General features: G+C 41.9%; 1 protein-coding gene across 2 annotated transcripts in view; it reads right to left on the minus strand.

The window, feature by feature from the left end:
* Nucleotides 1-6,182: 6,182 nt before the first annotated feature.
* Nucleotides 6,183-27,730, minus strand: part of ZC3H12C (zinc finger CCCH-type containing 12C) — a 43,637-nt gene continuing 22,089 nt past the window's right edge. For both annotated transcript variants that reach the window (XM_040583761.1, XM_040583760.1), the window contains exons 3-6: nucleotides 15,939-16,078; nucleotides 12,868-13,102; nucleotides 11,854-11,960; nucleotides 6,183-11,095 (exon numbers count right to left, since the gene is read on the minus strand). In XM_040583761.1, the coding sequence (XP_040439695.1) occupies nucleotides 9,699-11,095; nucleotides 11,854-11,960; nucleotides 12,868-13,102; nucleotides 15,939-16,078 (1,879 nt within the window). In that variant the 3' untranslated portion in view covers nucleotides 6,183-9,698. The remainder of the gene's footprint in view (nucleotides 11,096-11,853; nucleotides 11,961-12,867; nucleotides 13,103-15,938; nucleotides 16,079-27,730) is intronic.

A 27,730-nucleotide genomic window follows, 5' to 3' on the forward strand; every position in this document is an offset into this window, starting at 1 on the left:
GTCCACCTGACATAAGGAACCTGCCTGGCGAACATCCATCACCAGCTCCTCATCCCCCATGCTCCTCTGGCTTATGCTTTGCCCAGCTCATGTAAATTAATAGTGGCTTTTAATTTCCATCGTACCTACCAGCTGCTCTTGGGAAGTTCAACTGGGGGGGGGAGTGGGGCAAGAAAAAAAAAACCACAACACCAACTCTTACTATGGAGGCCATTAAACAGAGGGATACCAGGAACATCTGCAGACCTACACACACAGGGTGCACACATGTATGTCCCAGCACCTGGCTGTTGGCTGTGGTGAGAGTGGGGCACCCCTGCTCCTCAACCCACCCCTCTGCAGGGCAGGACTCCCATGAGAACTGGTCTCCTGGGTCTCCTACAAGCTGGTTTTAGGCAAGTCCTCCTGAGCCTGGAGCCTCTTCCAAGCTCTCCTCGGAGGGGCAGGAATTTCACACCCCCAGGGATGGGCAGAGAAATGCAGGGCAGCAACTCCTCCCTGGTGGTGGCTGAAGGACTCCGGGAGCCTGCCGTGTGGTTGGGAAGGCATGGTGAAACAGGCTGTGTGACAAACCCGCTCAGCAGAGGAAATTTCAATCATTTTCAACACTTCTGCTGCTCCTTCTGCCATGCTGGGTGTCTCAGGAGTGGGTGCTGGGGTTACCGAGCACAGGTCCTCTGTTGTTGCACTGAGAGCAGGATGATGGTGGCATTTAATGCATGTGCTCTTGACGTGCCCAGCTCCTTGCCAGCTTTTTCTCTACAGCCACAGCAAACCTTTGGAGTGAAGGGGACAGTTCGTGCACCGGAGCAGAAAATCTCTCATCCCTTTCTTCAGTGCAGAATGAGCTCAAAGGTCCTGTGAGGCTGAAGGACGGTGCCCAGACCAGCCAAAGAGATGCTTTGTCCTGCTCAGAAATGGTCTAGCAAGGAGCCTCCCTGTGCGGTTGTACAGCAGCCTCTCTTGTAGCTCCTCTAGACAAGGTCATGCAGGTTGTCTAGTTCAGGTTTCAGCTCCAGGATGACTGACAGAAGTCCTTCACCTCTGAGGTAACAACGCATCAACCTGCATCAGGAGCTGCTGTGATGCCTGTCAAGCTCACATGGAAGCAGTTTCAAGAGACATTTGTAACCTGATAATGACTCAACTCGCCAAGCCTGTCTTGTATGATGCAGGCAAGCAGGTCCGCGTGGGACTAGAAGACTTGACCGAACTGGGGAAACTCACTTTCCTTGATCAGCCCAAAGGAGAACTCAGAGCTGTGCAGAGGCTTGGGCAGTGGTGCGACTGCCATCCGAAGAGACCAAACCAGACAACATAAGCACCATTGGTGTCTTGAGCAGAAAAAGGCTGGGTTTGGTTGGCATTCTTGAAGCAATATCACAAAATGAAATCCAACCTGAGCTGGCAAACCACTGAAGAAACCAAGGTGTCCAGGGACATCCCAAATCACACTTGCCTCTTTGCAACTCCTCTGAATCATCCAGCATACCGGTTTCCTCAAAAAAATAAAGAATAAGCATGACTGTGGTAGCGGCTGTGAGGTCTCGCTAAACAAGGAGTTACAGCTGGGGGTACTGTTTAAACCAGTTCCTCAGTCAGGATCAGCTTCAGCGCTTCTACTGTGCTTCCCTCAGTGTTTAATGTGGCCAGTGACATGCTGTATGCACGGTATGGGACAGAGCGGGTGGATCTGCACTCTTGTGTGCTGCAGTGAGCTGCGTGCAGCATCACAACCACAAACATAAGCCAAAGAGTTCAGTAATGAAGTAATTTTTAGGGCACTTGTGGCTGAAAGCTGGCTGCCAGTGGGGCTCTGGGGGTGCTTGGCCCCCTCACGGGAGAGAAGAGCAGGATGGTCACCCGGCACACCCCACCAGGTACCATCCTGCAGCTTAAGACCAAGAGCTGGAGCATCCTATGGTCAGGAGTCAAATAGGGAAGCAAGCAATGCAACCAGGGAAGCAGCAACTATTTTTTTTTTTTTACAAGAACCAACTTCAGCGTACTAAACAACTAAATAACAGAGAAAAGTTATAACCTGTTAATTAAATCTTGTACTGGGCTTACAACCCGTGCTCTGGATGTGCCCCAGGCCCCGTTACTCTTATTCTTTGCAGGGACAACAAGCTGATGCTCGTGGCAGGGCCTTGGGCATCTGCTCAACCCCAACTTCTGCTCCTCAGCTCTCTGGATTTACAGCTCTCAGCTTTGGAGCAGCACAGCATCAACATGTCTCCCACCTGCGGTTTGCTTCTGCATCTAAAATGCGTGAAACATGTTTTTTCTCTGCCCTTGCCCTAAGCAACGCCTTCCAGAGAACAGCAATTTGCAAGAAAAGCAACCTGTCATCTTAACTCATCTGGGTGGAGGCTGCAGGTCAAGCAGAGCAGGACAGGGTCTTCAGCCAGCCCTACTCAGCCTGATAAATACAGCAGAAGTAATTTGCACCTCTGAGACCATGAAGTGAGTCTGTCCTTTATGTGTGCTTTGGGGGATGGAGCCTCTGCCCTCCAAAATTGCATTTTCTTGCCAGGTGAATTATATGATACTGTTTTGAAAAGTGTGCAAATAATGCTATTTAATTTCATCATCTACTAAAAATAGAAGATTTCTGGATCTGTCATGTGGAAACACAATGTAAATGCTTTACAGAGACTTTCAGCAGCTGCTAGAGAAACCAACAGCGCTGCACTGTGCAGAGCAGCAGCCAAAGAAATCTCGGCCCTGGTCATCGATCCATTTTTTCTTTCTGGAGACATGCTCACCCACCCCGAGTCCTCCCCCTGTTTACATACATGCTCTTTGCTCAAGCTCCAAGTATTGATTTACTGAAAAGCAGTTGCCACAGTTCAACCAGCACTTCAGAAAAAATGATGTATTTCCACGCAGCAAGTGCGAAGGCTCAGCTGAGCTGATGGCAATGGGCGCACCTGGGCCAGCAATAGCACCACCTGACCTCCGACGAGGCACGAGGGGGCCGAGTCCAGCAGCAGATCAGAAAAACGCAATGCACGCAGAAAATGGTGTGTTACAGACCAGGCAGCCTCATGCCGGAGCTTGCAAAGGAGCCACCACCCGGCACCGAACAGCGTATCAGCAGCGGCACGGGCAGCACCGGTATTTCCTGGGATGGGAAGCACCTCCTGCCCCTCACATCACTCGCACGCAGCCTCCCGTCACTCCTCCACTCTGCTGCCCTGTGCGCGGCCGTGGCTCACGCACACCACGACGACTTTTGGGGTCAGCATCCCTGGAGGTACACTGCTGTAATATTTCCACCCAGCTGCTGGGGAGGGACCTTCCCGTTTCACTCCAGCGCCTCTGTTCACCCTGGAAGGAGGCACAGTCATAGGATACGCTCATGCTGGATGCACTAAACCAGCACATGTTCACAGCTGTGCGAAACACATGCATGAAGCAAATCACCAGTGGTCACAACTGATGAAGGGCAACGCTACGCTAGGTTGTTTTTTTCTTTAGGCCAACTGCTCATTCCATCTGCATTTGTATCGCTCCGCACTGCAGGGCTGGCAGGCGGCTCTTGCACCTGCACATGGGGCTACGGGGGGAAAGAAAAGGGGTCCCAGCAAGTCTGGCACGCTGGCCCTAGAAGGTGATGCAATTGTGCAAAAATACAATTCAACAGCTCCATGTATTCCAAACAGTCATTTTTTCACAGCTTATAGCAGCTTCTGCTGTATCCTTGCACTCTATTTCTATTCTATTGCATAGGTTTCTATTCTATTCTGAATTCTATTCTATTTACCTACAATATTCTGAGCTAGGCCACTAATAATTGTGTGATGGAAGACGAACAGATGTGTAGCAGTACTTGAAAGGAGACCAGGTCCATTGGCACAAGGTCTAAATCCAAATTCTGCTACTACATGACTTATGTGGCCATTCAACCCCAGAGTTTTAGTTTTCTTAGTAAGCAAAATGAGGGGAAAGAGCCTATTAAATATGAATTACTACATTACAAATTAACTGACAATCTATCATTGTTTATAGGTTTTAAACTCTGTTTAAATTTACTCAAAGTGAGCGGTTTTGTCATGCAGGTTGCAACACAGAGCTGTCTATAACTCACTGCTAACTGCTCTTGAGACTTTTTTCTTTTTTTCATGAAACAAAAGCAGCCCATCAATGAGGAAAATGAATCTTTATTTTTTTTCTCTAAAAGCAGAATCCATGTACATGTTTTTTTGTATGGTTTAGAAGGTGGTTTTAAGATGTGAATAGTCACATCACAGAAATAATACAGAACAACCAGTGAAGGAATGAAGAGCCAGTTTGACAATTGCTTTATCAAGTAGCCCAAACATTATTAACTAATTATTTTGGGTTTTTTTGCCAGAAAGGACTTCAGGACAGCATTAAAATCTCACCTACTCAACACAAGTACAGAGATAATGAGGGGAAAAAGAACTACAAAACACAATTATTGCTGCTGTATTTGCAATTCTGTTTCCTTGCAGGATGTTCTGTAATACTCCAGTAAAACATTTTTTAAATACCAGTTTCATTAAGAATGTCATTCAGATAAAAAAAAGTAACCAACCAGCCAACCTAATGTGGTAAATTAGACTTCATCTGAGACCAAAAGAAAAAAAGCTACAAAAAGCGGAGAGGTTTTGTTTTACAAGGTGAAGAGTAGATTGGAACACCAAGGATGGATGTGCTTAAGCATCCAAGTAGATTTGGTTTGTAGGTGTTCCCAAGGACCACAAAATGCAATCCTGGCCGAAAGACCTGCCAGCACCAGTGAGATCTCACCTCCATCTGGGAGCAAGTTATGCCAACCCTTTAAGACCTGAAAATGGAAGCTGGAAAATTATTTATAGCATACCCATGACCATGAGCAACATGCTGTATTTGATATAGTGCCTTTATAAACATCTACTCTGTACTCCATGTGTACTAGTGTATTACCTTGTAATGCACTGCAAGGAAAACCCAGCACACGGTACGATGATTCACATGCAAACAGACATTTAATGTGTGATCAGGTGACTAGATCACCAGTTTCTGACAAAGCGTTAAGATATATGAAATGTATTCTAGAACATGTAAAGATGAAGTCTAAACATCTCATGTTACCTAGCAAAAGGTTAGCTGGAACAATCATTTAACACAGATGATTTTAGGATTAGTTACAGGGTTAGTCTAAACAATGTGCACATACATATTTAATTTGAACAAAATTCTTAAACTATGCTTCTCTAAAGTTTACAAAGTATATAAAATGCATGATTTCACATTTATAAAACCACAGCCCTTTTCTAAAAAACTAAACAAGGCTATAGACTTTTGTTTTAAGTTTAAATGTACTGTTTTTTCTTTTCAGCAGTTTTAGTTCCTATGATAAATAAAAAATATAAATGGCACTCCACCACGGCCTTATAATGCATGGAATAAATTATCAAGAGTCACACTGTAAATCAAAATAAATAATTTCTAAATTATTTTTATTTTAAAAAATGGTCTCTTTTTAATTGCACAGTATTTTAAATTTTCAGTAGCAATGAAAAGTCAGTTGGGTATTTTTCTAAATGCTCCAGAGAGTATGAAAGCATTGTGTCTCATTTTTCAAGCTTTACACATCAAAAACACCTTGGTCAAACCATCAACTGATGAAACTGATAAATGTTTCAGTAGTCTCTTACTGCAGCAAGATGCTGTGCTCTCTCTCACCCTAGGCGTTCAGTCCTCTGGTGCTCACCTTGCCGGGGCGAGTGCCCCCAGCTTTCCATTCCAAGTGAGGTACTCTGGTTTACACCGATAGCTTTGATATTTTTGGAAAAGTGTTCACCGTTAGCTATGACTTTCACAGCAGAAGATCATCAACAGCTCAACAACAGTCCACATACTCCAAGGCTACAAAAGCCTCCTTCAAGGGCTTCCCCAGAGTGGCACGCCTTCTTTTTGGGGCATCACACGAACACATCAGGCTTTTGGCTCTCCCCAGAGCTATTCTGCAGTGGAGGACCTGGCTACAATTCAGACGTACCAAAGAAAACAGGACACCTGAAAAGATACCTATCTTACCTCAGACTATTAACAGCAGTCTTAAACCCACTTGCCAAGTACCTGTGAGTGTGATACACGCACATGTACACGTTTTTTGTTTTTGTTGGTTTTTTTTTTGTTGTTGTTTTTTTTCTTTTTTTTTAAAAAAAAAGAGACAACGAAGTCATTAATACTGTCATAGCCCGGGAATATTTAGCTCCAAGTTAGGTATCCATGGGACATATTTTAGAACTCTAAATACTGGCAACACATTGTGTACAAAACATTTGTAGACAGATGCCTAATGTAAATGTGCATTCAAAATACTGTGTATCTATATACTATTACTGATGTAGCTATAATAGCTTGAGACTGTATCTAAAAATATGGAGTTTCTGCTAAGTATCAAACCAGCTCTCAAGTACCGAAGAAAAGGGAAAGTGTTGCCCTCTTCTTAGTGTTGGGACAGGCCTAAAAGGTACTTCATCCTTCACTGCAGTTCTAGCACTCAGCTGGGGCAAAGACAGTATCACTGAACAACCTCTATTGTTTAAGTAACACGGGATGTTACTGTTCACTTATTTGCATCAATGCAATTACGTTGACAAATGTAGTATCTGACCAGTATCATTGCGTTCATGTTTATTACTGGTGCCCTCTCCAAAGCCTGTTAAATACATAGACTGATCTCTTCACCGTGTGGAGGAGCTCACAAACAACTCCTCATTCTCTCTATTATCACAGCAAAACCAAAGGAAATACCAACACCAATGTTTTGTCCACAGTAAATTTGCTTTACCCAACGTAACAGAGTCTAAGAGGAACTAGCATATCATTGCACAACATCAAAACCCACCAATTTACTTCTACTTTTAAAGCATTTTCAGTGCTTGAGTACAAAGCACAGAACCTATTACAAAAATTCTCTAGCAATCACCACACTTTCAGGGATTCAATACTGCATTAAACATATGTGGAGGCAATCAGTGCCATGATAACCCAGGCCTGGCCACTGCAGCACACAGCCCCACACGTCTCCTCACACCGTTTTAACAACGTGGCTAAGCCTGCTGATCCAACACTCTAGGCCAGACAGCTTCATGTACGTGGTAGGAAGCATTCTGATGCTCATGCGATAGGGAAAAAGACAAAATGCCTCTATTACATACACGTTTCTGTTTATGCTTAAAGGAATTCAACTTGCGGCAGAAGTAAATTCCTACATAAAAAATAAACGTAGAAACCCATTAAAAAACACAAATATAATACTTGCATTATTAAAACAGATGCATCTACACTATGGTGTAGTACTTGAGTGTAATTCAATTTAAAAAAATCTTAGTGTACAACTAAGATGAGACCCATTTCCCAGTCCAAACCTCAGCATCAGCGCTGCATCGACCTCTACATTAAAACACGCTCTACAGATCACGACCATCCAAATCCAGGGAAAAACTGTTGCGACAGGTGAAGAGGTCCTCTCCCTAAACAGGTAAAGCAGGACAGATGGCATAGAGCCCCTCTGGTACCGCCGCTGGGACAGGCAATGGCAGATCCCGCAGCACATCAGCAGTGGAAGCTGCACGAACACTACGTCCTGAATTGGTTTGCTGAACATGGTTCAGATTATTGGATATGTCTATAAGCACAATGCTCTTTAGAAGCATTTACTGTATACCCAAACCCTACTCGCTGCAACACACAGTGTCACACAAGTAGTGAAAACGTCTTCGTATTCAAAGGTGCTTGGACATCATTTTCAGGCAGCATTTTACCTTTATTTTAGTGAGTTCCCACTACAAAGATTTTAGAGGGAGGAAGAAGATGCCAATAGTTTCTTTTTTCTTTTTAATATGTGAAATTGAGACAGACAACTATCTACTTTTACTTGCCTAAGTCTACTCTATGTCTGAAATCTCTAATTTTTAAATAAGGGATAAAATGTTGCCCAAAAGACTAGTTATAGTTATACATTTGTGTTTCTACTACATCTACAAATCAAAATAGTTCTCAGTTAAAAAGATACAATTTGTATCAACAGTAAAAGGTACTTTCTGGTTCTTCAGGGCCTTACTTTAAATTCCAGCAAGTGTACCAAAATTATCAGCAGTAATAGTGTAAACTTGTGATTTTTTTTTTTTTAATGCTGAACATCATTACAATGGATGGAAACCTAAAACTGTCGGCAAGTATATCTGACATCAATTGCAAAATCTATTTCTATTATATGTATATATATATATAAAAGCTTACGAGGTGCTAGTAAAACCCATGACTTAAAACCAGAAATATCCCTTACTAATACTAAAACAGACTTGGTTTGTCTGTTTCTAAAACTACACTATTTGTGGCAAGAATCAGGCCTAAATGATGCAACAGACCAAAAACTAACTTCAGGAACACATAACAGTATCTTCTCTCTCTGCAACCCTCCCCTCCCCAGCCAAAACAGAAAGAAAAAAAAAAGTTTAAGTTATTATTTTGAGCTACAATATCATTACCATAGTGCAGTTAATAATGTTGCATATCCTCAACACACAAAACCTTTTCAGGCCAGCCTTGATAAATAGCAAGAAAAATCAAAACAGTATCTTAAATACAAAATTGCATTGAGATAATTAAATTCATTTAAAAACAGGTTAATATTTTATGAAAAGCATATTTTATCCAGTACACTTGTGCAGCAATACAAAGAAAAACCCCCACATAAAACAGCTAAGCAGGACCCTACAATTTCAGGCCCCCTTCTACTGACCAGAAATACACACAGCTTGGTAACAACACACGGGAACTGAAACAGGGTGGCCTGGTTTGGGGAGGTTCTGAGCATTTGCAGCTTCTCTTCGGTTCAACAGGCGCTGCAAATTCTCAGCACCTCTGAAAATCAGGCAATAAGGCTTTTCTCTTACCCATAAATTAGTGAAAAAAAAAATAATTTTTTCCTTGTCTGATTGCATTTGATTTTACTAATCGAATGCATCAACAATACAATTAACTATTTAAACAAAACAAAGCAAGCAATGAAAAGTGCCATACTATAAATTACCAATATATCGTTACCCATTTCACTGTTTAAATTGGTAACTCAATTATTTGTTTAAAAAAAAAAAGAAGTCAGTGCTGTAGTAAATCTTTGTTTCCTATAAAAAGATGATTATAGCACAAAAAAGCTCACAAAAAACAAACATACACACTTACGGTGTTGTAAAAAGTTCAAAAACTTGGCTTGAAAAATTGCGTGCCAGAAATAGCAAAATCCTCTTTCTGCAGGTTGTTTTAATACCACGCAGCCCAAGGACAAAGACCCAGCAAGTTAAAAACGAAAACAAAAATCCCAACATGTAACAAGGATAGAAAGTGCTGCATATAAACCCCTGATGCACCAAAGATTATAACCAGAGACCACATTTTTTTTTAATATATATATATATATATTAATTTAAACTGGAACATTCTCCAGCTGTGAAAATAGCCATTTAAAAATTTTCAAACTAGAACACAAAACATATCTGGTACTTCTGATGCATGGGGCTATACACACAGACTCCATATACAGTATTTCACATAAACGGATTACTATATAACCTCCTTGCTGAGAAGGAGATCCCAAATGCTATTGTAGCAAACCTCCCTCAGCGTTAGAGCTGAGCTGAAAACTACTAGACACCACAAAGATGCATCATCTCTCAATAACCTAGCTGAGATTTTTCCACTAAGATAGCTGCAGCGAGCTGCTGAGCGTCCATCACGTGAGGGTTCTTCTTCATAACGATCCTCACAAGATCAGGGGGGAAGATGTTGCAGAGGTTAATGTAAACCTTCTCCCGGGTGTCTTGGTGCCTTGGAGGGTCTTGAGGAATTCCACAGTAAGGTACGCGCCAGGTCTGGTCCTGCTGTTCAGGTAAGCTTTGGAAGGCAAACTGCTCGTAACACGGCTGTGTGGGGTTACTCGGCAAGGAGTAGGTCTGGCGGTAGCCATATGCATCCAACCCATAACTCTGCCTATCCCAACTTCCAAGCCCATCTTGGCCAGAATAAGGCTTTCTGTGTCTTAATGGAGAATTATCATACAAACGCGAGTCTGAAATGCTGTCTATTCTCGTGGACACGAGGGCCCTCCCCAGATGCATGGTCTTTGAATGTGATGAACTCTGAGACGTAGAGTAGTCATTTGGACAACTAGAACGAGCACCGACTGTGGGATGCTGTAGATGCACAGCCATGTATGGAACTGGAGGTTTGTGGTGATGCTTTGGTTCTTCGTGACTATAGCTCTGCACTCGTGTGAGAGGTTCGTGGTAGCTCTGTAGGAAGGGCTGAGTGTTAAGGCGGCCATGGGAGTGCATATGTTGGCACTTCAAATTCTCATCTAGCTGCGGGTCCGGCGAACTCATGTAAGAGCGATCACTGTAACCCACGTACGAATCGCTACTGCCACAGCTAATGCTCCCTTCGCTGCTGCAATCAGAAGCTACAGAGCTAATCCTATAATCTGTGTCCAGGGAGAAGCGCCTTTCAGGACTACGCGGACCAGATATACTTAGATTTGAATACGCACTCAGCATAGAGTAATAACCTACGTCCACAGGAGACTCACATTTTGGATACTGGTCATAAGGCATTGGCGTTCCATGATTTTTGGTTGCCATCATCACTGCAGGATACTGTCCCTGTGGTCTTTGATCCTGAGGTGGAAAGTGAACTCCAGATGGAAGGCCGTTAGTTAAAGGTGCAGTACTTTGGGATTTTGCAGCAGAGGAACTTGGTATACTAACTAAAGAAGGTACAGACCTGGTTTCCAATTTGTTTTTGGTGGGAAGCTTTTCCTCTAAGTCTTGATAGACTTGAGTCCTTATACTAGGATCAGATTGCCTCTTTGGAGCAGCACGCTTCAGCTCAGAAGTGCCATCATTTTTAGTGCTACAGGGAACACTATTGCTTTTTACCAGTCCTCCTTCACTTGTAGTTTTGGCAGCTGTGTTTCTAGACATGGCACGAAGTTCATCAGCTACAGACCGCTGAGGCTGATTTCCTCTTTCTGGATGATAGTATTTGCATTTGTGCCCATAGGTACATTTCTTCCCTATGAATACAAACAGAATCAGATAAAAAAACCTTCAACCAAAATCTGTTAATCATCAAACAATGGAAATGCTCCTCATTTAGAGTTTTACTGATGATTTGAAAAATCTTGCAAATGGTTTTGTGTGACAAGGTGAGATCTAAGATCTCCTCTTGTACTGTGGAGAAAAGGAGGCAGTGGCAGTGTGCTGCAGGTCGTACTCTAGGAATGCAGACCAACACTATCAGCCACGTTTTGAGCTGAATGTGACATTGTCAGCATGTCTGTACACACCTGCTCTACTGGGCCAAGGAGATATAGAGCAGAAAACTTAATAGGAAAGTCCCACAGAGTCGTAACACCAGCAGGTTTCAGCTCAGTCAAGATGGCGGTGTTCCCATAGGGATACTCAATAGCTAAACTTGAGACAGCTCCATCAATTTTTTGGAAGAAAACTTGGATGTCTTATGACCAAATCACATTAGAAAAGGGTTTTCTGAAGCCTGCAGAATTTAGGTGCTGTTTTGGATCTATTCCTATGAATGATTAATAGAGTTGTTCCTTTAGTTCAACTAGTAGATAGAAATTTCTCTAACTAGCACATGAATAAAATCGCTTCAGTTTCCATCATCAGCTCAGCATTTCAACCATTCTCAGACTAACACAACAATGTAAAAACCTCTGTGAAAAAGCTTTTATTTTTGGCAGTATTAAAGTAAAGCAGGAGCTTGGTCTCCAGTCCTAGCAATACAGAAAACTGGTAAATTAAACCAAATTACCGTATGGACATGGTTGCTTCTTGTGTTCTGGTACAATAGGCTTCTTCCTAAGAAAATTGTCCAGACTTGGACCATGGCGGCCAAGAGGATCATCAGGAGGCATAAATCTATAGAGCATAAAACAAACAAACAAAAAAGTATTATGGAAGCAAATGAGCCTCTTCATATTCCTCATGCAATGAGCAAGAACCTCATGACTGTGTTCTACACCATAACCTGCCATGCTGACATTTTTGAGCCCGAGTAGTTTGAGAGCTGTTTTGAAAGGCCACCTTTCTGCTGCAGGTACTGCCTGAGAGATGAGTCATAGAAATAGACTGTGTGGACACCCCTAGTCTGCTTCAGACACCTTTACTCGAGCTCAGCTGACCGCTCTGTGGCAAAGCAGAGCTACACACCACCAATTCCTAAATCAAAGTAAGGGCAGCAATTTCTCAAAACGCCACAACTAACTTTGCAAAATCATGATTGTCTGGGACTTTTGCATCAGTATTTAGGCACTCAAATACAAGTGTCTGCTTGGCAGAGTACTAAGTCTTTCCCAATAAAAGCCACTAATAGTAATTGCAGTTGGTACGTATGCCAGGGTATGAAGATACTATGGATGGATCGAAGCAGACAGCTGAACCACAGACCTCTTGAGGTTCATTCTGGCATGGGTTTTCTATGACTCTAGGATTTTAGGGGTCTAACCACGGGCACTCAAAAATGCTGGTGGAGTATATAAAGAGAACTGGAATATTATACCATAGCATACATCAGATATACATTGGCATACACCAACACAGGAGAAAAAGAGCATAAAAAGATATAAAGATATTGTTACAAAAAAGCACTAGCAAAAACCAGAGTTTGAGTACTTTTAATTAGAAGACCAAATCTATGACTGACTATTCCTCCTGTTTTCCTACATGTACCTAATGATTTGGGTGTAAGGTAAGAAATTCATGCAAGTGTTCAAACCGTCCTTTCCTCAATTATTTTAGTGGCATGTATAAAGAAAGAATGACTTACTTGTCGTTAACAAATGAATACATCAGCAAGCGTTCATCTATGAACTTCTTCCATTCAGGCTTTTCATTGGCCAGATCCCTGTAGTTATCATTAGAAACAATAATGCCATCTGACTCAAAGGCCAACTTCACTATGAATCGGTCATCATAGCACACCACCCTTCTCCCTTGCACTCGGCGGGATGGTGTGAACACAAGAATCTTCTCCTTTTCTAATTTACGCAAGATTTCTTGATCTACAAGGAACAAGAATTGAAAGTTAAAAAAGAAAAAGACAGAAAAAAAGACAAAAAAGACAGAAAAGAAAAAGATGTTTGTTTAATCTCCAAATACATTAGATTTGATGAAGAAAATCCAAGCATATAGGACTAAACATATCTTAAATAGTTACAGTCCAGCAGAAAGCATCTGATGAAGTCACAGTCAGCAGTCAACTAGCAATACTTTTTAAAAAAAACCCCACAAACAAAACAAAACCTCCTGCTCCACACCATTTCTCTAAGACTAACACAGGAGACCTTGTTCACGTTGCTGTGGTTCAAAAGAAACACTACTTATCAAAATGTCTATGAAAAAAACTCCTCCAGTTGAAAGGGTGGTTTTAAACATTAATGAATGTTTCAGTGACTAGGAGGGCTACACGCAAGTATAGTCAAGGGTTTCCTGTAACTGAGCTCCTTGGTAAAAACAGACCTCTTCCATCTCTTTGTGGTACCCAGCAAGAACTGAAATAATTTCGGTAGCTCATGTTAATGGAACCATCTCATTAAAGTCTCTGGCTACAAAGGGAAGGCGTTACTGTTAGTACCCACAAGGACCAGAAAACCCATGTTCTATACAAACACTCAGGCTCTTCACAAACATTAACAGCACCCCCAAAAAGACCTCTGATGTCATCCTATAACCAAGAGCAAATGTGGTTTTGGTGTTCTTTTACCTACAGTAATAGTTCAGAATCTATCTTTCCTTGAAAAGTTTACAAATTTATATATAAGGTCTCATCAAATCCAAACAGATTTTTCTTTAATCCGGCTAAGTAAGCACTTAATGTTCTATGTAATTCCTTCTTGTCCTACACAGTCTACCAATCACCTATCCAAAAGCATTTTCTCTTTCTCTGTGTGGAAACTGGACATCTCAAAGAGCTTTGAAAGATGCGCTCAGGCTACTAAGGCGGTTGTACAGAGCACTGGGGCACATACCCCTTGTGTTGATTCTCCAAACTATCACTCTCCTCAGAGCAGACAAGCTATGGAAGAAAAATAAACAAAAAGCTAGGCAACATCTAGAATGGTGCAAGATTCTTGCACAAAGAATGAGTCATGGCTCTTAATAATGGTTGAGAACTCAAATAACTGTTTTGTAGGACAAGAAACTTGACAGGGAACATGTTCCATCTAGGGAAAAAAAAAAAAAAAAAAAAAAAAAGACTCCAACAAGAAGAAATACAGAATTAACATTACATATAAGCAATATACTTGATACAAACATTTATCTGCTTAATAGAAAAAGCACAAGATTTTACATGAAATTCAGCCTTCTGGTTCACCCCCTGCCTCCTGTCATATGGTAAATGATGAATAAGAGTGTGATGGAAGGTGATTTTTTTCCCCCCCACTAAAAAAGAATAAAAAAATCTGCCATGTGATGATTGGCAGGTAATAATAAGAAAGATGCAGCTGTTGTTTAGTCCAAGAAGCTTCTGATAGTCCAAGAATACTAGAACCATTCTCATGTTAGTCATCTAAGACTTTTTCAAAATTCCAGGTGGCGGCGTATTTCAGGTGCATGTGTCTGGAAAGGGAGTGTCAGTGCAATATATTTCACCAGACTGGTAGCAAAGAGGCTCCCTGCATCCTGGTAAGAAAACTGAAGAACCTCTGCTTTACAGAAGATACTTGCTTTGATCTTCCCCCCATTTTCAGGGTCTGTGATGACCCATGGCAAACAGATTCTTCATTGCTAGACACCTGGTCAATTCTAAGTCTTGCTACTTTCTTGAAACTCCTTTTGGGGCTTCTAGCCCTATCCACAGCTCTAGCAGACGTCACAATCTATATGTAAATAGCCAAATCTTTATTATTTAGCCAATGCTCTTCTCATACCTCAAATACTAGTACAGTGAAAGAGAATGGCATCAAGAGAAAGGCTTCACGCTGCCTGTGATGAGGGGACGATAACAACTTTCCAAACATTTTCCTGCATCAACATGATAGATTCTAGTAGCAACGAAGCAAATGAAATTAAGTGTTGTGAAGATCTTTCCAGATTTGAAAACGCACATGGTAATCAAAACATGTTTCCATATTCTTTTACAAACTATAGCTACTACTCTCAAAAGCTTCCCCCCCTTTTAAAGGTAGCCATGTTAAAAAAAAACCCAAACAAACAAAACAAAACACCAAACCAATATGCAAACAAAAAAAACCCCCAAAACTCAATCCCCCCCCTCCCCTAAATTCTAGGGTTTTTTTTAACTCCAAATTCTCCTCTGCTTCAACTTTAGGGCACAGGGAGGATGACTCTCCAGCCTTCACACAGAATCAATTAGTCCAATCAAGAAATAAATAACTCTACACCAGATTCTTCTTCTAGATAAACACATTCAGAATTAAATTTTTTGAAAGCTGTCTCACTTGTCCATAGTAATGATGCAAAGAGGAACTGTTTCCCCTCTGTCAGGATAATTCACACAACCCCAAGTGTGGCACTGACTCACCACAGCTGACCGGCAGAACCTGCTTACCGCAAGAAAGATCACCCAGAAAATCAGTAATTTCAAACCTTTTTGCTGCCAATACTACATGAATGTAATAGATTTTAAAAACAGCAATTAGATGCTTCAAGAAGTTAAGTAGCAACGTTAATGGAAAACTTATCAGGGAAACAGAAAAGGATGACTGGGAGAGGGCATCGCTTTGTCTGCTTCCCTCTGGAAGACCATAATGAAGTTATTACGCCAAATATACTTTCTATAATAGTGTTTTATTTCTAAAGATTTGTTCATCTGAGCAGTAGCACTCATACTGTGCAAAGCATCAAACCAACCAGCAAAGGTGGAACAGAGCTTACCTGTGATAAGCGCATCAGGTCTCGACTGTTCTTTCCTCCATGCTGGCACAAACACAGTAACATCCTTGTGGCCTCTTTCCAAAAACCAGTCTACTGCCAATTTGATTCCTCGACAAGAAAACACTTCTTTGTTCCCGTGGCTGAAACACACATTAAAATTCCTTATTATATGACTATGCTTTTCTATGACTATAAACTGAGCACAGTAAAATGCAGTTCTCAAAGCCGTGCTCTTGGCTTCTAAAGGCAGCTGCGAGTCAGACTGAGCCTTGCCCAAACACTGCCATCACTTGCAAAATGGTGTGGGAGAGGGATACTAAATCTTCCGAACATCTTTAGCACCTGTACACAGATTCAACAAGAAAGGGAAAAAATCTAAGTAGGGAGTGTTAAATACCCTCATAACCCAACCAAAAATTATGGGGTGTAACAGGCACCACAGAGACCTGATGAGGGAAAGCAGGAGGCCTGAAATACCAACATGAAAGAGTGCAGTGTGTTTAGGAACTGCTGCAGACGAGTACTGAGCACCAGCCTGCACGGCAGCAGGGGAAGAGACAGCAAATTCCCGCTGCAGGAGCTCTGTGAGGTCCCATCTGAACAAAGAGAGAAGGTCTCCAAGCCCAAGGGGATGGCAGGCACTCTGCAGGACAGATTAGGCAAACCAGAGAGACTGTCCAAAATCAACACAACAAAACTAAGAATTTGCTTAGTACTGCACTTCAGAAGGAGAAATACATTGCGTATTAAAAAAGCTGTGGAGAGGGTTTAAGCAGAAACTGATCAGACATAAAGCAAAACAAAAGATGTGCGTCTGTTGGGCAATTACTGTCTGAGGTAAAGCAAGAGACGCAATTATGTCATGTTTTACAGGCAGATGAGTCCTCAGCCAACTTCTACATCCAGTTTCGGGTATGATGGATTACAAAAGACACTGATGAACTGGAAAGAATCCAAAAGGAAGTGAACCAAAACCTATGGGGAAAGGCTGAAGGAAGTGCATTTAGTTCATCTGGAGAAAAAAGGCAGCCTGTAGAAGAAGAAAACAATCTTCAGTATACAGGTGGTAATTAAAAAAAAGGACAGTGATCAACCATTGGGTGTCTATGGAAAAGTTTTGGTAACAAAGGGCTGCAGGGAGACCTCCATGAGAAGAGGTCAGGGGCCACCCCATGCCCGGCATGGCCGGCTCTAGCCAGCTCCACAGCAGAGGAGAAAGGAATGAGGGAACATCAAGGCTAGAGAAGGTGTTCCAGGAGGAGCAGGTACACCCCCACAGCAACCTGCAGCTGGTGGAGAACAGGAAAAGTGCAAGAAGGAAGGAGCAGCAGAGAAAAACCGTGCCATCCCGACCCCAACACCCCGCACTGCTCACTGCATCTCTGAAGGGACTGAGTGCCACTTGCAGCCATGACAAGGGACGGGTGTCTGGAGTGATGCTGTGGCAGGGAGGACAGGTGTTTGGAGCGAAGCAAGACTGGAGAAAGGCAAGATATTTTTTCCCCTAAGTATTTTAATGTTTGTCTTTTTTGTTATCCAATACCTGAATCAATAATTAAGTATTTATGTTAACTGGTTATAAGTTAAATTCCCCTAGCTGAGTGTTTGGCATGCAACAGTACTGGTGAACGATATCACTGTTATCTTGACCCATGAGTTTTCTTGCTCCTGTTCCGCTGGTGAGGCAAGCTGCGGCTGACCCACCATAGTCCCACTGGGTAAGGACAGAAAAGTCTTTAACTAGCATAAGGAACAGTTAAGCTATGTTAGAAAAAACTTTCTAACTGATCAATGGGACAGCCTGCCCATGGGTTTTGGGACCTCCTCACCAGACACTTTGCAAAACAAGTCAGATGGCTCCTCTGGGACAGTCTGGGTTCTCCATGCACAGGAGACCACCAACTCTTGCAAGGTCTCTTGCAACCCTACAGCTCTGTGTAGCGGAAGAAACAACAGCAGCATGGCAGCAAGCCATTGCCTGTCACTTGTTGTATATAGCAGGTATGCCACAACCTGCTTTCCAGAAAAGTAAAAGACAATTCTTTCACTGTGGAGTGATTTGCGAAGGGAACAATATGATAATGGATATTCATGGGGATCCTCCTACTTAACTAACATGCTTTTGAGGCAAATAAAACCACCTGAAAGTTATTAAAAAACTTTTTTTTTTTTCATTCAGTAGGACCATTTTAAAGTACCTACTATTTCCAGCTTTCTAAAACATAGCACTGTTTGATGGTCCTTTGTATTTTGAGGGAGTTTGAGTAATTGTGCAATGGATGAAGTGCCACAGTAAAAGTGAGAAAAGTTTTGGAACAATGTCCAGATTCCAGAAGCCTGCAAAGGGGGTGGTGTAAGCCTTCACCTGTGTCTAGGTGTCAAGAGAGAATGAGTCATGGCTAACACCTCTCACAAAGCATCATCCTCAGAGGCTGTGTTGAAGGTCACAGGCCCCTAACAAAAGAAAATGAGGAAAAAAAGGAAAAAGAGGGGCCGGAAAAGAAAAAGCGAGGGGAAAAAAAAAAAAAAAAAAAGAGGGAAAAAAAGAAGAAAAAGAAAAGGGGGAAATGAGCCCACTACTATCATCTGGATTTAAGTGAGGAACCGTACTACTGCTTCTAATGGTGCTGGAGACAGGACCTGGAAACAATCATATACTAAAGGTATCGCAATTGTTGCTGGCCATGATAACCAAAGTTTGTAGATTTCAGCACGCATGAGGTACTCCAAGGATAGCTTAAGTCCATCCTCTGTGCCTATAGGGCTATATTAGGAACACTGTCAGGAGAAAGACATCTCTGTATTTCAATATGCTATTTAGCTATGGTTATAGGCCTCTGCAATAATACATTCCCTGTTTTGTACGATAATATGTAATACACTATTACATTGTAATAACACCATAATAATAAAACACATAGCAGTATTTTTTCCGGGCTTTGTTTTACACGATTTTTCTTGTGCTTGTTTGGCTGAAAAAGAAGTATCTTTGTGGATTTCATAACTTCCCAGCAACGGGAACTGAAACCACACACCGATATCTCACACTAAAATGCACACATGCATAGAAGAAAAGCCCAACAGCATTTCCAGCCGTGGCAAGTCTAATTACATCTCCCTGTAACAACAAAAAACCAGGACTCCTGGTGTGCATTTAGGACCCTGTGGGCAGCCATGAGGCCTCCTTTGCAAAGCCTGATACAAGAAGTTACTGTTCATGCTATCAGCAGGTCATGTGCAGCCATATTGCAATCCCTTTCAAAACAATCGGGAAGGGTTGTTTCAGCTACTAAATTCCACTGAAATCACTGTAGTGTTATTACTCTAAACAATCTCCATGGTTTCAAACGGATAACACCACTTCTCACTCCTGACAGCGAACAAGTGTTTTGTTAAGACATTTTAATAACAGTATGTTTCTTCCCCTAAGTCTGAGAAATCATTTCTGGAATGAAATCCTGGCCTCTCTGAAAGAAATGGATGTTCCTGCCTATCTCTTTCCATCAGGTTGGAATTCAAGTCACACTTTGAAAGGCAGAGGGAAGACCAGGCAGTTCAGCTCCTTAGTTTGCTCTTGCCTAATACAGACTATTAAAGTTCTTTCATCCAGAACATAAATTTTAAATATATTTAAACTCTACAAAACAGAAATCGGAAATGCATTACAATGCATACTAGCTTTTCTGCATTGCTGAGCAAGTGGATTTACAGCTCGTATAAATCTTCACTTTTTTTCCGCTCCTTTTCAGACACATGCCTAAGCTTCTATCTGAGTGGATACAAATTACAAGAAATTTAAATGACTAGTGAGAAAGTCTGTGAAAAAGATGTGCAATTAAAATTTGTTCTTTTCTTCTGTTTTGTTGTCATGCAGATTGGATGCTCTCCTTTTTGTGATCTTTGTGCTTTATCAGCTTTATGATACATCATATGGTGAAAAGACTGAAATCATGCTGCTGCTTCTGACTTTCTTCCCCTCTGATTAGTTGTAAAAAACAGGGTAACTGTTTGTATTTCTTTGTCAAGAAACTTTCTTTTAAAAATCTCTTCCCAATTATCAGAAGTATGTGAAAGCTCAGAGCAGTCAGGATGACAGCTGTAGCCCTGGGTGAGACATTGTATACTGCTTTGGTTCTGCTTGCTGACTATGTTTAATCTACAGTCCTTTAGTTGAAGGAAAATAAAGTATATTCCTTAACAAGTACCTATTTCTCTTTTATACCATGCATGAATGATCCTTTTAATCACCACTTTAATATTAGGCCTGTTGATAGCTGTGGTTTTATTCTTAAATGAATGAAAAAAAAAAAAAAAAAAGCAGTATAACACTTCCTGAGGAAAAAAAAAAAAATCAATCAAGAATTTTCTAGGCTACGACAGTTAGCAGAAAGTGATAAAACATCTGATGAGAACATTTTCATTTTCTGCTACCTTCCTAGCCCCCAAACTAGATTTTCAACTGACTGTCTTGAAAAGAGTTGTTGTACACACTCCTAAAACACTGACTACATACAATCGTTGCAAGACTTCTGGCATGCTCTAATGCAATACTCAAACCAACACGGAGCACTACAGAAAACACACACATTGATGACAATACACATTATTAGCTGACATCTACAGTGTGTGTTGTGATACACATACAGGTTTTTATACATATATAAACTGAAAACTGGACACATCAAGGTACTTCCCATGTAAAAATATATTGATTGAAAGCAAGAACAGAACTAAACCACAGATCTGCTTAGTAAATTTAGAGTTACAAAACAATTTTCTTCTATCATGTCATAGGAGGAAAACAGTGTTCAGTCCATAGCATAGAAAGATAAGAATTTCCACCCTGTATCATATTAGTGACTCATTAGCCTGGCAGCCTGGTTTTGTCACTAGTCTCATCGTTTTGGTTTTTTTATTTGTTTAAAGCTCTACTAATTTCCTAATCACAGAAACAATTTGTCCCAAAGTATTTCTCAGTAACCTGGGCCTTCTATCAGTCCTGTATTTCTTCCTTTTTTATATATATATATATACACGTATGTATATTTTGGTGCTGACACAAAGCCGATGAAACAGTTCCCAAACATTTTTTTTTTCCATTAGCCCATGACAACTTACTCCAGTGCTTTGTGGTCTTTGAAGGAAGAAGTGCCTCGGAAACTATAATATCTTTCAAAACATCTTTTGCCTGTAGGACTTCCAGTGCTGGGGCACTCTATGGACTACGGCAAGTGCAAGTCACCAGACACACACTCAGCAGTCAGAGGTCAAAAACAGGCAAAGAGAAGTTACACTCAAAGCTGCCAGTGATGAGCTCCTATCCACATGACTGTTACTTGCTGGAAAAATATTTTTATCTATTCCTTAAAGGGATTTCTCAAAATAATCTCAGAAACTAGGCAGCCGGTGCCACTGAAAGACAGATGTCTGAATCAAGGTGCCCAGATACAATCATGCCTATCAAGCGCAACAACACACAATCTGAGAAGAGGCTAATGCAGCTAAACTGTTTGTTAAAATACATATGCAATTAAATTGCCATATGAAAACTACGTATGGCATAGATAAGACAACCAAACCATCCTTTGGTTGACAGTTGTGCAAAAACTTGTATGCAGACCGGGTATCCGCAAACCTTTTACTATAGCCAAATGACCTGCCTCATGGTTAACGCACTGGGACAAGACTCAGCTGCCTGCCCAGAAATGTCTAATGCTGGTTAGGCACCTTTGGGTATCTCGCACCTCCTCCAGCTGAATGCCACTCCTGAACGGCACTGTGGTCTCTGTCACATCTGCCAGGCCTGGCCGTTTCTGATGCCACCAAGCACCTAAAACATCTGCAGCTGGAGGGATGGCTGGGCATGAAAGCTGTAAGAAACTTGTAAAGCACCTGTCTTCGTGTGCCAACTTTTAACTAAACATTTAACTAAAAAACAACCCCCCCAAAATCAGCATCTACCTCTTACAAATAAAAATTAAGTATGCAATGGTTATCTCATGTGGTGTTTACCCTTGTGCAATGAAGTACCATCAAGCATCATTGAAATATACAGGTCAAGGTTTTCCAAAAGGGGAAACTGAAATGCATCACCTCTGTGGCCTGGGGATCCTAAGGGTGACATTTGCAGAAGAATCTAATTGCTCAAAACAAGGTTAATTGATTTCAACCTGCAAACCCAGATGACACATGATCAAAATACTTCAGTTCTTCTGTCTATGTAATTCTGAAAGCGGTTGTCTTAATCAGATATTTTACTTGCTGTATTATAACTATTATTTGCTTATCAGTGTCATCTTCGTGTTGCACTCTCTGTAAGCACAGCAGACTTCTTTTTTGCCTACATGTTTTCAACAAAGGTTTGTATACATCTAAAATTTAGAACCCATTCTTTTCACTGTTAGCAAAGTCTGAAGGCACCCAGGGTAGTCAGGGAAAACTAACAAATATGGAACAAAAGCAAATGAATAAAATAGTTAAAGTTTTCCCCTTGTCTTTGTGACTAACAACTCTGTTCCTCATTCCTTACTTCTTGGTGGCAAAAGACTGACTTTGATTCCAGCAAACAGAAGTATCACAACAATAACCAATTTTAGGCAATTTTCAGCACCCCAACTTTGAAAAGGACAAGCAAAGGAAAAGGACTGTACAAATACGCTGCAGTGCGTTTCTCTCTTCAGAATGACTTCCCTCTTTCTCAACCTCAGCGGTGAATGGAAGTCTTAAGACAAAGGGGCAAAAGAGAACCTCAAAACCTTGCCTCTGCTGCCTTGTGGAGAAATTGGACCTTCTCCCCTCCATCTCAAACTGCAGAGGCTCAGCTGAGGAAGCTGGGAATGCATGAAGAGCAGGTCCAAGAACACACTGGAGAACAGACAGATGTAGGGATGAAAGTTGACAGTTTGCTGTTTCTGGATGGGCAGAGATCACCTTCTTTTGTCCACCTCAGTGATGTTATGAGAAAATTTAGGATAGCTTAAATCTCATCACACAGGGATACAGAACCACTATTGACTGAAATGTGTTACCTGTCTAGTATCTGTGTCACGCAGTTTACACTAGATAAGGTCCTGAATGCATTTTTATGTCAACAGACAAATGCCTTTCTCACTCATGTGGACTAAGGTTCTAAATGAAGATTTTTGCATTACAACATCATTACCTACATGCAAGAAACCCCCAGCCTTATGAAGAAGGGTTAGAGCTACACAGTTCTCTGGAAAGCCAACACAGGTCACTGATCAGGTACAGCACGACTGAATCCCAGGTCCTATCCCTTAGTCCAGCCTCACTCTCAGCTGTGGGAAGTGTCTATCAAGAGCTTCACAGCTGCCTTAGGGGATTATCTAATTTGCTGTTCAGCTCGTATTTTAAGTTTACACACACACACATATGCATGCACAGGAAAATAGTCTCATCTGTAAAAGCGTTCTCACAATAGATTTTGTGTGTGTTAGGCTTAAACATGTAGTCATCTTTGCTCTTCTGGAAAAGGATTAAGTCAACACCATGAAACCTAGAAGAGCAAAAGAACAAGATCAGATTTGAAGTATCCCATAGAAACTAAATAGCAATTCTTCAAATCATACCCTACAAAAGCCACCTTTCTCCTATCCAGTTGAAAAACAGGGTTTGCTTGGTTTTAAAACTTGAACAAATTCATATTCTTCAACCAATATCGAAGCTTTACACTTGAAGTACACAAGATACATATGATCAATCATTTTCAGCAATGCCATTTTAAAGTACAAGGAAAGCTTACCAAGCATTACCAAATGGTAGAAAAAATGAGAGTTGTTTTGCTTTGGGTTTTTTGGGGGGTTTTTTTTGGTGGTTTTAACTACAATTTGCTAAAGCAGCTTGTCTGGAACAGTAATCACCAGACCAGACCAGTATACATGCTGGCTAGAGTAAGCTACTCCAGTCCAAGCCTTGTTTTGTTCTGCCCTCAAGGAACTCACAAATCCACCCATCATCAGTTGACTAGATGCACCAGATACACAAACATGAACATCCAGTCACATAATCAGACACATCCTTCCTCCTTTGTGTCAGACTTAGCCTAGCTGTTCTCCCAGCCACAAAAACACTGGGTTTCGTTTACAGGTCTAATGGAAAAATAACCCTTTCTGACTCCCCGCACCCCCCACCCCCACCCCCCCCCCACCCCCCCCAGATTAGGAAGCTGAATCAACTCCTTTTGCAGCTGTGCAGCCACTAGATGACATGCAGGTAGGAAAGCATCCCTGGCAGCGAGATAGATGTGTGGCTGAGAGTAAGTCACTCTGTCACTCAGATGTTTTGTGAAACCACATCCTTAATTAGTCATGCAATGGAAAGACAGGGCACCATTCAGTGTTTGATCCTTCCAGAGAAGGACAGCTGTCTCATCCTACTTGTAATATTGGACATCACTCACCACAACCTTCTCCACAAAACTTCCGCCTGCCCCCCCCCCAACAAATACATCCTTTAAAGGAAAATTAGCAGTTATTATCTAGAATAATTCCAACAGTAAATGGTATCATCAAGTAAGTGCATTACAGCAACATGGGAGTAAGAATACAGATCACAGTCTACCCATTTCTGCGAGAATATGAGAGCTCCCAAGAATATCCCTGAAAAGACTATCTACAGTCTTGCTTAGGGAATAAGCCCGTATCCCTTTAGCAACTCCAAAGTGAACTCACTCGTCACAGCTTAGAAATGCAAAGAGGAAAGAAAAGGATGGACTGGGCCAATATAGGTTAGTTACTTGTAATTTAGATATTTAGACACAGAAATCTGAACAAGATTGCCTAAACTGCAGGTGAATTCCTGTGTCTCTCCCACTGCTTTGACCACTGTTCTGAAATCTTTCCTTTTAAGTATTTAAAGTGCTTATTTACTATTACCTATTTTCTTGAAGGGGAAAGGACAGATCCTGTCAGTGAACAACTGGTTGCACAGCTGGCATCAGCAATAGGGGCTCATCTTTTACAAACGTAGGACCAGCTTTGGCAACCAAGGACTGATTTCTAGGAAAAGGTGGGATCCACTTGACCAAGCAGAACAAAAGCATCTTTGCCAACAGGCTGGCCAACACAGCAAGGCGTGAGCAATCCAGGAGGTTTCTGGAGTGCATTGATGGTAACTTCTTTTAACATGGGTAAGGACCCAGCATACTGAGGACCCAACAAGGGAACCTGCTGGACCTCGTACTTACAAACAAGGAAGAACTGGTCAGAGATGTGAAGGTTAGGGTCAGGGTCACAGGCAGCCTTGGCTGCTGACCACGAGTGGTGGAATTTGGGAAGTGAAGAAGGAGCAAGGCAAAAAGCAGGATCACAACCCCAGACTTCAAGAGAGCAGATATTGGCCTGTTCAGGAGAATCCTGTGTGACACGACCCTGGAGAGAAGAGGGGCACAGGAGAGCCGGCTGATTTTCAAGGATCACCTCCACCCAGGTTGGCCCACCCTGATGTGCAAGAAGTTGGGCAGAAGTGACAGGATAAAACTTTCCTTCAGCAAAGGTTAGGGAACACTGAAATGGGACAATCCCAAGCTGCTGGGTGTCGATGGAATGCACTCAAGGGTGTTGAGGTAGTTGGCTAATGTCATTGCAAGGGCAATCCTGGTAACCTTTGAAAGGCAGTGGTGACTGGGCATGTTCCTAAGGGCTAAAAGAGAGCAAATACCCCTTCTGTCTTCAAGGGAGGCAAGGACGATAATTCAGGAACCTACAGGCTGGTCAGCCTCATCTTGATCCCTGTAAATGTGATGAAGCAAATGGTCCTGGAAGCCCTTTCCCAACAAATTATGTAAATTGGGTGACTTGGAACAGTCAGTTCCAAATCCAACAGTCATGGATTTATGAAGGGAAAATACAACTTACCAGCCTCATAGCCTCCTAATACTCTCTATTGTGGCTTTAACAAGTCTTTTGACACTGTCTCTTACAACATCCTCACTGACAAACTAATGACATATGGGCAAAATAAGGAGACAGAGGCAGACTGAATTCTGGCTGAACTGCTGCACTCAAAAAGGATTGTCAGTGACATAAGGTCCACCTGGAAGCCAGTCAGTATTGCTGCACCTCAGGGATGGCTACTGGGCCAAGCATTGCTTAACATCTTCATTAATGACTTAGATAACAGGACAGAATACACCCTCAGCAAGTTTGCAGAGCACCCATAGCTGGGAGGAGTACACCAGGTGGGTGTATCGAGATTCAGAGGGATCCCAGCAGCGTACAGAAATGGGCCAACAGGCACCCTCCAGCAAGGTTCAACAGAGCGAAATGCCAATCCTGCACCTGGGGAGGACTATCACCAGGCATCTGTACAGGCTGGGGGCCAACCCACTGAAGGCAATTCTGAAGAGAAGGTTCTTGGGCTTCTGGTGAACACGAAGCTGACCATGAGCCAGAAAGGTGCATTTGCAGCAGAGAAGGTCAACAGCCTCCTGGGCTGCATTGGGAAAAGTGTTGCCAGTAGGTCAAAGGAGCTGATCCTTCCCCTCTGCTCAACCTTGGTAAGACACATCTGGAGAGCTGGGTTCAGTTCTAGGCTCCCCACTGTAAGACAGGCATGGGCAATACAGAAGAGAATCCACTGAAGGACAACAAAATTATCAAGGGACTGGAGCACCTGTCACACAAGGTGGGGCCGAGAGAGCTGGGACTGGAGAAGAGAAGGTTCAGGGGGATCTTATTCATGTGTATAAATATCCATTGTGAGGGAATAAAGAGGACAGAAACTGACTTCTCATTGGTGTCCAGTGATAGGACAAGATGCAACGGGCACAAACTGGAATATAAGAAATGTCATCTAAACAGAAAAAAAATAAAACTTTCTTACAGTGAGGGCATTCAAACACTGGCCCAGAGAATATGTCGGGTCTCCATCCGTGGAGACATTCAAAACCCAACTTGACATGGCCTTGAATTGACACTCCTCTGTGCAGGGGATTGGACTAGAAGATCTCCAGAGGTCCCTTCCAAACGGAATGATTCTGTGATTAAATTTGGCAGAAAACATATGAAGAACTGTTAATCTGATTCTTGGGTACAGAAAGACTGTTATATTAATAGATTTAATCTAAGGCCCTGTAGCATGCTTCCCCATTTGGCTCATTTTCTGTAGGTGGTCAAGAAAGCAAATTGAGCATAGGAAGGCAGCTCCTAAATATTTATGCTAATAGCTGAATAAACATTAAGGAAAAGTGACTGATCTGGAGCTACTTCTGGAATGTGCTCAGTGCAGTTTGTGGGAGAAGTTGAACCTAAGTCCACCCACCAAGTCTGAGCTGTGCTAACTAGCTAACACTTACACAACTGTTTCAGATTTATGTGAAATACAATCCAAACCCATTTTAGAAGTCTCTGGATAGCTTCTTGTTTGAGTACCAGAATAGTGTTTGTTCAAATAGACATACTTCCTTTACAGGTCAAGTTGAACAAAAAGATTAGGAATGACACATCAGGTAGAAGGAACTCACAGGAATACCCCATTAACAAAGTAGTAATATCCTTGCTTTATGAGCTACTGCATTTACTTAAACAAAAACTATCATTTTGGCGTAAATAAGAGCTGTATTTGAAATTAGTTTTAAAGAGACTCATTTAAAGGTAACTGACTTGATTAGGAGCTAAAAAACCTGGGCCTTTAGCCCAGAAATGTCTTGCATGAACTTTTATTACTAAGCTAATGAAAACCACATCAAGCTGTCAGAAAACTAAAATTGACCTTCTCAACCATGGTGCTTGTAATCAGATAATCCTTATGAATTACCCAATTAGTTACTAATC

This window comes from Falco naumanni, chromosome 2, assembly GCF_017639655.2.
Source record: "Falco naumanni isolate bFalNau1 chromosome 2, bFalNau1.pat, whole genome shotgun sequence".
NCBI lineage: Eukaryota > Metazoa > Chordata > Aves > Falconiformes > Falconidae > Falco > Falco naumanni.